The sequence below is a fragment of the Alligator sinensis genome, unplaced genomic scaffold (assembly GCF_000455745.1).
Source record: "Alligator sinensis unplaced genomic scaffold, ASM45574v1 scaffold860_1, whole genome shotgun sequence".
In the NCBI taxonomy this organism is placed as follows: domain Eukaryota; kingdom Metazoa; phylum Chordata; order Crocodylia; family Alligatoridae; genus Alligator; species Alligator sinensis.
In genome coordinates this window covers 1,664,924-1,676,388 of record NW_005841923.1, presented here as the reverse complement: position 1 = coordinate 1,676,388, position 11,465 = coordinate 1,664,924, and the positions used below count along the sequence as shown (strand labels likewise).

The 11,465-nt window shown below is 41.7% G+C and overlaps 1 protein-coding gene across 4 annotated transcripts in view; it reads left to right on the top strand.

The window, feature by feature from the left end:
- Positions 1-11,465, top strand: part of YTHDF3 (YTH N6-methyladenosine RNA binding protein 3) — a 40,427-nt gene that overhangs the window by 13,010 nt on the left and 15,952 nt on the right. For 2 of the 4 annotated variants that reach the window (XM_025198494.1, XM_025198496.1), the window contains one exon: positions 8,585-8,681. The exons of the other annotated variants lie outside the window; for them this stretch is intronic. In XM_025198494.1, coding sequence (XP_025054279.1) covers positions 8,585-8,644 — 60 coding nt within the window. In that variant the 3' untranslated portion in view covers positions 8,645-8,681. The remainder of the gene's footprint in view (positions 1-8,584; positions 8,682-11,465) is intronic. 4 annotated transcript variants of the gene reach the window in all.

Below are 11,465 nucleotides of genomic sequence, written 5' to 3'. Positions count from 1 at the left end.
CCAGGGCTTGGCGCTGTGGGGCCGTCCCTCCAGTGCCAGCCGCAGGGAGCTGGACCCAGGCTCCTGCTGGTAAGTAGGGGGACCCACCCCCCCTGAGCAGTCCCCCCACAGTCTACCCACACCTACCCACATCCCCCCAGCACACACCTTGCATCCCCTGCTGCCAGGAGCTGTGGCTGCAGGTGCGGCTGTCCCCACATCCTGGTTAGTGAAGGGGTCACAGGGAGCTCTAACTGCTGTATGGTAAGAAAACCAAAGGTAAACAGCAAAACATATAGGTTTTTAGAATTCATTTTATGATGATGATAGTAACACTGGTAGGCTTCCAAATTGCTTTAACACTGTAGAGAGATCAATAAAGCATTGTCCACGTGATCTCTCTCTCTCTCTCTCTCTCTCATGGTTTTTTGTTTGAATTGTGGAGTAACATGGATTTCGGGGTATTTTACAGAGTGGCTTTGGGATTTTTTTACTGGGGATTTTTCAGTTTTCAAATAGGGAACACCAAAATTCCTGCTAGGGAGGCAAGTGGCAGAGGACCCTGCTCAGAGCTGACACTTTGGAACCAGCTAGAGGTGGCTGGCCTCCTGGCCAGTTGTGATCAGGAGGACATGCTTTGACAGTTCAAAGCAGGACACCACACTGTGAACATCTGGGTGATAAGCTGCCCAGATGGCCAGGCAGGGGGCACATGTGGCAGTAGTGCCACACAAAAGCCAACTCTGCAGCCACAGCCCACTGGCAGCTGGCCCAGAGGGGCAGATGCCTCTACTGGCTGTGCAGTCCCCATCTGGGTCTGGCAGGTACGCAGCAGGTCGCAACCAGGTAGCAGCCCCCACTGCCAGACTGCTGCAGTGGGTAAAGGGTACAGGTAACTCTCAGGGCTGCTTCAGCAGTCCAGCTGGCACAAGGGGTAGTGTCCCCAGGTACCAACTGGCTGGGCCCCAGAAGCTCCTGAGAGCGAGTAGCCCTGAGCTACTTGCCAGGGCAGCTTTTTGTACTGCTGGGGCCAGGGTAGGGGCTGGCCCCAGGCTCTAGCTCCCCCTGGCTGTAGATCTGGGAGGAGCCAGGCAGGGTTATTTTGTCCCAAGTGGCACAATTTACCCCACACAAAAGTTCATGTCCGGGCACGTGCACTGAGGTAAAAAGCCCCAGCTAAAATTTGCACCACTTCCATTTGAGCTGCTGCAAGTGGACATGCTGGCATGTGTGGATGCACCCACTGTGGCAACACTTTTTTTTTTTTTTCCTGAATCAAAGCATAACTTTCATGTTTTAGCTTCCGTCACATTCTAAGGCAAACTTCAAATTAATGAATGTTTCAGGCCTTAATACACCATATTGCACATGGTCAGTAGCTGTGTGCATTTTGTCTCATCTCAGATACTATTTTCCTGTAGGCCTGCATGGTGTATCTTTGAGATTTAATTACATGGATTTTGTTGCACATCTCAGTAACTCAACATGTGGAGAGAGTGACTTAATGATTGATGGAAATGGAGATACCAATATTCTGTGGATATGAGATGTCTGAAAAGTTTAATTTCCTTCTTAAATGTAATTAATTCTCTAAATTTAATGTTTTGCCAGTTTCATGAAACTTTCTTTTTAAAATAGATTATTAATTTGGATAAATAATAATTAGACTTTTAACATATCTTTATTACATTTTCTGGTAATGTTTCAGAAGTGTATAAGCTCTGCTTATAGATAGGTCACCAAGTTTCTTAATTGGTCTAATATTTCAGGATTTTTTTTTTTTTTTTTTTTGCTTTTGTTGACCTATTCATTTTTAGAAGTGGAAACATTTTGTGGGAGAAATTATAAAATATTTCCTTTTAAATTTATTGTCTTTTAACAACTCAGGAAGATAAAGTCTTGTTTACATTTTCCAGCTTGTTGGCTGTAATCTCTTTAGGGAAAATGTTTAGCATCCATATAGCTGAAGTGCTGGCATCTGCATTTCTGAAGTTTTAAATAATTCAGTTGTCTGTTTTCTTCAATATTTTAGTGAGAATGGCTAATTGAAAGAAAACTAACAGAGCTAAATTATTTGTTGTGATGCTTTTTAAGCGTGTAATCTGCATTCATTTTTAATAGCCACCTACAAATAGTTTTGAACATGACCACTTTAAAAACAAGCTAAGAACTGCCTAACAGCACCACTGCTGCTTCAGTATGGATGCCTTTGAAATATGCCTAAAGTCTTAGTAAATACTTCCTACATAGTGGGAAGTTTATAGTGCAACTACAATGCTCGCAGAACTTGTGATCTTCAAGTTTTACTTTTCTTCCCTGTGCAGATTTCAATTTTGCCTTCAAATCCATCAATAGCTTTTGCTTTGTATGTTCTTCTTTTGCCACCTTTAAGTTGTAAATTTAGAATGCACTTAACTGTTTTAATTGGCAAACAGTTTCTGAAATCCAGTATTTCATATGCTAAATTTGTGGCGTTTATGGCTAATTGGATAATCCTTTTGTCTCTTGTGAGAGCTAGGTTTTACGGTTGGACCTAAATTGGGGTATTTTGTATTGCCAGTGTAGCCATATAGTCTCTGTTTTTATAGGCTGTGAACATGCCTATTTTCTATACCAGCTGGGAGTTCTTTGTTTGCCAACGTTCTTACCTGTCCTGAAAAATGCTGTTTCTTGCTGCTAATAAAATATTAAAAGCATGAAATGACAGTAGTCAATTATACATTTCTTGAAGTTCGATTAGGATTTTATGTGCACAGGTAATAAACTTACTTAAAGTCAGCGGTCTAAACATACCAAGCAGCAAATGAGTTATAGATTTAATTTACTTTATAACCATTCACCACTTCAACTAACTTACCTCAGAGTAATTGGTTTTAAAAAATTAATCTAACAATTTGGGATGATCACTTTTCAATATAGCTTGGCTTTCTTTTCTATTAAAATACAATGGCATATTTGCTGGAGTGCAATGAGTGCACTATAACTGGATTAAAGTGATCTTCTGAAAAAACTATGGTTAAATAAATTTTAAGTGGTTATTTACGATCTCTGTACACTAATTTGAATAAACTCTCCTTGATATAGTTAACCATAGTTATTTGAGGTTCCTTGTATCTCTTTTAATTTTTTCTCATGCTATTTTTCTGTTTCAAATGTAGAAGGGTGGCAACCCTAACATTTCAAGGAGCAAAGATTTGTAGATACACCATGCATGATGATCTGTAAGGTCATGGAGAATCTTGAGCCCTTAATGTGAGCTATTAAACTACATGAAAATATGCTGGATTTTATACAGACCACTATGGGGTGGGGGGATGTACACAGGGGACAGCCTTCCAACTGAAAATAATAGTAAAGTTATTTAGGAAACTTAATTGAATTAAAGGTTCCTGTTTTTCAAAAAATTCAAAAACAACACTTCATCTATATGAAAAGAAACTCACTGTATCAGTTTTTGTCCATTTTGAATGCTCAGTTGCCTATGTATAGCTAAAGGATTGAGTAGAAAGTCACAATTGTTAAAGGAAACTCATAGTAAATATCTTCATTTCACATACCATCCATTGTTTTGTTCTAGTAATCTCAAAATAAGCTAGCACATCATATATTCTGTTTCCCTGTGTGGAATGGTGTCTGTAATCATGTAATCCTCTCTTGCCATCCCTTTTTTCTGCAGTTTAAAATTGAAGCTCTTCTGGTACTTTCTAGCACAGGATACATTATTTACTGGCATGCGGTAGAAAAAACATGATAGTGAACTGAAGTGATCAAGGAGGTTAAAATTAACATTAATAGGATGGTAGTAAAATGCAACTACTTGAGTAGTGCAAGTGTAAAACTCATAACATTTCACCTGTTGGAAAGCATTTGTGTCTGTATTTAATTGATCTTTCCTAGAACAATATTTATGTTTTATCCTTGTCCAGAAAAGCTCCAAATACTGGGAAGAAGTAGTTAAAATTTTAGTTTCCTTTTGCCACAGTGTTATACTTGCTGAACATCTTAAGCCTAAATTGTTGTCAGCTGTATAATTTTTTTTTTTTTTAACTCTTACTACTTCAAAATCTAGAAAAAATGATTTTCAGTTTGCTATTCAATCCAATAGTAACATGTAAGTGTGTAAATTTAATAGAAGAAACATGGTAGGTAAATGGGGAAACTGTAGAATTCTGGTTTGCATAAAACATTTTTTGCATGAGGATCACGTGCAGACTTTTCCAAAGACCTGACTAAAAACGGCACAGAGCTGTTTGGAAGCGCATGTTCAAAGGCAACATCTTCATCAAAACAAATAGAGCAAGGCGGAAGCTTAAGAGTGCGTCATAAGACTGACCCCTCAAGACAGTGACCATTTGCAGTCTGAAGAGTGCTAAATTTTGTTTGTGCTTGGTAGCCATTAAAACTGGTATATTTGCATCTTCAGTTAAGAAGCTGTAAATATTACTTACGGTGGCAACTGTCAATCCTCCTACATCATGGTGTATGCATGAGGGGCACCCAGGCCTTGGATGCACATGCCTGGGCAGGATTTTTTTTTGTTGTTGTGTGGTTTTTTTTGTTTTTTTTTTTGGAGTGAAGGCTGTCTCCTACCTTGGGGGTCTTCAAGAGGAGACTGGACAGATATTTGGCTGGGGTGTTATGATCCTGGCACTCGTTCCTGCCCAGAGCAGGGGGTCAGACCTGATGATTTGTTTAGGTCCCTTCTGACCCTAAGCACTATGAGACTATAAGGCTGCCCAGATCTTCCATCCTCCCTTCAGGCCACTGAGACAGAATCCAAAGACCAGACTGAGTTCAGGTGTTTGGTGCGTCCATGGCTGTAGTTGTATGAGTGTTTGGGAATCAGCCTAGGTCTCCTCTGTGGTAGACAAGGATTCTACTACTGAACCGCAGGGGACTCCAGATAGTACTTATATTATATTTGCAAATAGCTTAAAAAAAAAAAAAAAAAAAAAAAGGCACACAACCTTTCATCTTTGTTCAGGGAGAGCCTGATATACAATACTGAAAAAATAATGTTTCCAAGTTACAAGAATTCACTCGCTAGTGCTAGAGGCAGGAGTTTTTGTGGGTAATATGTCTTATTGGACCAGCTGCATGGTTGGGATGGATTTAGACAAGCTTTTGGGTATCACAGTACCTTTGGACAGTAGTCTGCCCAAGGACCCATGGGAAGGTGTGGGGCTCAGGTCATATTCTCTTTGATCCTTCTGGTGAAGGAAAAGGACCTGGGCAGGAACCGGTGCATACTGCAGATCAATACCTGGCTGCACAGATAGTGTCACCAGCGGGGCTTTGGTTTCTTCAGCCATGGGATGTTGTTCCAAGACGAAAGATTGCTGGGAAGAGATGGGATCCACCTGATGAAGTGAGGGAGGAGGATCTCTGCAGACAGGCTTGCTAATCTAGTGAGGAGGGCTTTAAACTAGGTTCAGTGGGGGATGGAGACCAAAGCCCTGAGATAAGTGGGAGACCAGGAGAAAGAGCAAGTCAGAGGTGGCAGCAGGGGTGGGATTTTCATACTTTGTGAGAAACCAGGGCAATAGACTAGCTACCTCAGGTGCCTGTACATGAAATCATGGAGCCTGGGAAACAAGAAATAATTGGAAGTCCTTGCACAGTCATGGAGCTATGACATGATTGGAATAACAGAAACCTGGTGGGATAGCTTGCATGACTGGAGTACTGTCATGGATGGGTACAAACTGTTCAGGAAGGACAGGCAGAGAGAAGAGGAAGAGGAGTTGCACTTCGTGTAAAAGAGCTGTATGGTTGCTCAGAGCTCCAGTGTGAAACTGGAGATAGGACTGTTGAAGGTATCTGGGTTAAGCTTAGAGAGGAGTACAACAAGAGTGCTGTTGTAGTGGGTGTCTGCTATGGACCACCAAACCAGGAGAAACTGGTAGATGAGGTTTTCCTCAAACAGTTAGCAGAAGTTTTCTTGATCACAAGCCCAGGTTCTCATGGGGGACTTGAATCACCCTGACATCTGCTGGGAGGGCAATATAGCAGTGTGCAGGCAATCCAGGAAGTTTTTGGAGAGTGCTGGGGACAGCTTTCTGGTGCAAGTGCTGGAGCGGCCAACTAGCGGCCATGTTCTTTTTGACTTGCTGCTCACAAACAAGGAAGCATTGGTGTGGAATGTAGTAGTGGATAGCAACTTGGGCAGCAGTGACCACGAAATGATTGAGATGAGGATCCTGAGGAAAGGAAGGAAAGAGACCAGCAGAATAAGGACTGTGGACTTCAGAAAAGCAGACTTTGCCTCGCTCAGGGAACTCATGGGCAGGATCCCCTGGGAAGCCAGTTTGAGGAGGAGAGGAGTCTAGGAGCTGACTGTACTTTTAAAGAAGCCTTACTGACTGTACAGGAACAAGCCATCCAGATGTGCAGGAAGACTAGCAAGTATGGCAGAACACCAGCTTGGCTTATTAGGGAACTCTTCAGTAAACTAAATCATAAAAAGGAAGCTTATAAGAAGTGGAAATTTGGACAAATAACGAGGGAGGAGTATAAAAGCATTGTACAGGGATGCAGTCAGAAAGGCCAAAGCGCAACTGGAGTTGCAGCTAGCAAGGGATGTGAAGGGTAACAAGCAGGGTTTCTACAAGTATGTCAGCAGCAAGGGTGATTAGGAACAGTCAGCATGGATTCACCAAGGGCAAGTCCATGCCTGATCAACCTGATTGCCTTCTATGATGAGATGACTGGTTCTGGATGTGGGGAGACCAGTGTATGTGGTATACCTTGATTTTTAGCAAGACTTTCAATACCATCTCCCACAATGTTCTCACTGGCAAGCTAAGGAAGTATAGGCTGGATGAATGGACTGTAAGGTGGATAGAAAACTGGCTGGAGCATTGGGCTCGGAGGGTAGTAATCGATGGCTCAGTGCTTAGTTGGCAGCCAGTCTCAAGTAGAGTGCCCCAGGGGTCAGTCCTGGGGCCAGTTTTGTTCAATGTCTTCATCAATGACTTGGAAGATGAATTAGAGTGCATCCTCAGCAAGTTTGTAGATGACACCAAGCTGGGGGAGTAATAAATACACTGGAGGGTAGGGCTAGGATTCAGAGTAACTTAGACAAATTGAAGTATTGAACCAAAAGAAATCTCATGAGGTTCAACAAGGTCAAGTGCAAAGTCCTGCACTGAGGCTGGAACAGTCCCACGCACCAGTACAGGCTGGGGGGTGACTGGGCGGGGGGGGGCGCCGTCGGCAAAGAGATAGTGGACAATAAGCTGGATATGAATTAACAGTGTGCCCTTGTTGGAAAGAAAGCTAATGGCACATAGGGCTGCATCAGTAGGAGTGTTGCCAGCAGATCAAGAGAAGTGATTCTATATAGCACTGGTGAGGGCACATCTGGAGTACTGTGTCCAGTTTTGGGCCCCCTACTACAGAAAGGATGTGGACATACTGGAGAGAGTCCAGCAGAGGGCAGCAAAAATGGTTCAGGGGCTGGGGTACATGACTTGTGAGGAACAGCTGATGGAACTGAGCTTATTTAGTTCAAATAAGAGAAGACCGAGAGAGTGTTTAATAGCAGTCTTCAGCTACATGAAGGGAGGTTTGAAAGTGGATGGAACCAGCGGTTCCTGAACTGACAGATTGCACACCACCCATTTAAAATGATACAACCTTAAGTACCACCAGCAAATTTTTGGAATATAAAGTAATTATAATAAATCTGTTAACGTGTACCACTGACAGGTGTTTTGTGTACCACTGCTGGTACCCATACCACAGACTGGAAACCACTAAACTAGACTGTTCTCAGTGGTGGCTGATGACAGAACGGGGAGTAATGGTCTCAAATTGCAGCAAGGGTAGGTTAGGTTAGATATTAGGAAAATCTTTCTCACTAGTTGGGTAGTAAAACACTGGAATAGGTTACCCAGAGAGGTTGTGAACTCTCCGTATTTAAATAGCACTAGGTTAATGTGTGGAGGTTCTTAGACAAAGCTTTGGCTAGGATGGTCTGGTTGGGGCTCCTGCTTTGAGCAGGAGGTTGGACTAGATGACCTCCTCAGGTTCCTTCCAACCCTAACTTTCTATGATTCTAAGGGTATTATGATATCTAAAAGCTTATCCAAATCTATCCCAGCCATGCATTTGGTCCAAGAAAAGATTTTACCCACAAAATCTTGCCCCTCATTTTTCTCCTGGACTGTGACAGCTACCTCACTTCATCACTCCTAAATAATATTGTCATTGAACTGAGGAAATTTTGTGTTGTGTTTGGGTTTCTGATGCGACTTCTAGGTTGAGTGTTTCATAATTAGCCTGCGTGGACTGTGTATGTCTGGAGTCTCATCTACATGGTGAAAATGACCAGATTGCTGAAAGTTGGCCTGAGGGGGCCACAGGGCTTTTCCTATTAGCATTAGGAAAGGGTGAAAGATGCATGTAAGACTGCTGAATGAGAGGAGTTGGAGATTGAGGTTGTATGGGAGCCATTTTACTCTGAAAGCTTGGAGGGGGGGGTGAATGTGGGTATTACTGCTGGGTTTCTGGGTGTTTTTTAAATATTAGTTAGGGACCACCAGTTCCATGGGCCTAACTCATCTGCTGTGTTCCTTTGTGTTCTGAACTTGTCCTGCTGCAGGAACAACAGCCCAGCAGTCACTTGAGTGGACCTCTTTACTTTTCTTTCCTGTGTCGGTGATAATGGCGAGGGGGAGGGAGTTGGCCTTCAGGAAGAAGTGAGAAACACAAATTAATTACATTATTATAATGCTTAGAGATCCAGATTCTACATTTCCTACTCAGTTACTTAAATTTGAGAGAGACATCAAGTCTGTATAGTTTGACAGGGTCTTGCTCAGCTGGAAAAGCATTAACTGAATGCTATAATCAGTTGTCAAAGTGGTTATGGCCAGAAAATGGCTGCTTTTGAAGTGGAGAAGGATTACATGAAAAGTAACATGCTGGAGACGCACAAATGCAGAAGGTAAACACATGACTAGCTCCCCAAAAATCACACTGTGGTAGCGTGTTTTATGTCACTATTACATTCTCTTTCCATATAGTGTCACTCAGAATACACTTCAAGTGGTTTTTCCTTCAGCTGCTTTTGCCAGTTGCAACTAAAGAGTGGTACAGAAGCCTGCAGGGATGTATTTGGTAGCAGTGTTGGTCTGAGACTAAAAGAAATGCAAAACTCTAGAACTCTTGGTTCAGAGATGATACCTTTTATTAGACCAGCTAAGAAACTGCAAAAAAAACCGCCACCTTTTTCTGCAAGCTTTTGAGCGCGCACACCCTTCCTCAGGCTCAAAAATTAAAGATGGTAAAAAGTCCTCATAGGTAGAAAATAAATTTCATTTTTGCACAGAGGAAGCTGAAGGTGGAAGCTGAGGAAGGGTGTGTACGCCCAAAAGCTTGCAGAAAAAGTACAGAAGCCTTTGTATTTGACAGAACCACAGCTGTAGCTATACTGTTGTTTGACCTGGACCAGCAACTCCATTTCTCTGTGCTGCAGAAAATCTAGTTGGGATTGTCAACAGGCTTTGTATAGCAACTTCTCAGTTGTCTGAGTAGTTTTTCTTTGAGCACTTGAATGTTTCTTCAGTTAGTATGCTTAAAGCTTTGGTTTCTGATACTGCAGACTCTTGCAAGAAAGTTTCTTATGAGTCACATAAGTATTGAATTGCCTGTGCATGCAAACATTTTCCTAGTGCTCTTTAAATTTACACAATAATGCACAAAATGAAAAGTGCAGTACGGATTCCCCTTCTGTTCCATACAGTTGTTATCTATAGCATGCACAAATTGGCATGTGTCTTTTAACTGGAAAGCTATAAGGTAGTAGTTATCACTTCTCAGCCTTGTGTGCAGATCAAATATAGTTCCTTTGACTTCTCTAATTGGAATTGGCCTGTGGCTTTTCAACTCTCAGCATTTCAAGTCAAGGAATATTTTAGGATAAAATTAAGCTTGCAGGATTGGTTTTGATTTGCTAATTGTGGATACAAAATAAATTTAATATCTATTTTTGTTGAAATAGGAGAGACAATTGCTGTTTCTTCTCTCTTTGGATAACATGCATATAAATCTATGGCTAAAGTATAAATGGAGAAAAGTGCTTTTACATACTTTTAGGTCTGTAGGTATGTTCCATGAGCCAGGAGATGGTTAGCTGCTGGGCAGTCAGGGTAGCACCATAGGGCACCTAAACAAGTGCCTGATGCCTGTTCTGATGTAGGCTAATTACCATGCAGCAGAGCAGACTTATTAATACAGTGTGCTGGAGTGTGCTAATTAGCGTGCTCTAGCTGTTTCTGTGTCTTGTGTATTCAGCATCCCTGTGCTTCAAAATGGCGGTGGGGGCACTTTAACTAAAGCTTGTCAAGTGAGCTTTAGTTATCGTGCCCCTGCTGCTATTTTGAAATGTGGGATACTGAGTACATGAGGCGCTGTGGATACTTCAATTAGAGTGGTTCCCAAGAGCTGTTCTAATTAACTCATCACCCCTATCTTTAGAGATGCCCTTGGAGACTAACTGGGGGAAAGATGCATGAGCTTTCATAGGCAATTTGAAGAAGTAACCTGTGGCCTATAAGCTTATGCTTCTCTTAACTCTGTGCTGGGTGTAGGTACTTATGTAGCCCCCTGTCACTGGAGCAGTGGTTCTCAACCTCTTTAGACTAGAAGCACCCCTTTGTGTGAATTGGTTTTTGAAATTTGAAAGCCCCCTGGGGTACCACTGCTGCCTGCTTCAGAATCACTCCTGTAGACTCAGTTAGTTGCAATTACCTAGGCACTAAACTACCTCCATCCTTAAGGTTGTAACTGAAATGTAGACTTTTGGAACATGATATAGATTTCAGTTTTTACAACTTAAAGAAAATGTTTATCTCAGCTATTTAAATAAAACCCAAAACTTTGAGTTTTATTCAGTTGCTCTGACCAGATGTAGTACAGAGTATCCTTTTTTTATTAGCCAGTCAGCAGTGCATTGCTTGAGTTTGCAATGAATTTTGAATTGGAATGACATTATTTGAGCGCAGCTGTATGTTTGTAAATGTCAGAGGTAGCAGAGCTATACTGAATACTGTTATTCTGTTAGCCAGTCTTTTCAGGTATAAACTTTGTTTAAATGTTTTGCTGCTATTTTACGCACACGCACGCTATAGTTTGAGATAATTAGGGATGAAGGCCAAACATTATTTATTTATTTATTTATTTATTTATTATATATAATAAATAAAATGTTTGGCCTTCATCCCTAATTATCTCAAACTATAGTGTATCATAAAACTTTACAACAAATATTTTCTTATCTTGCTATTTGATTGCATTCTAAATGAAATGTGTAGATGATAACATTCACTGGCTGCCACTCTTATTGAAGTTTCCCAGCACCAGAAGCATGAAACCGATAGGATTATTTTGTGCTGTCCAGAGAGTTCTGAGTAGATTCATAGATGTTGGGGTCGGAAGGGACCTCAATAGATCATCGAGTCCGACCCCCTGCATAGGCAGGA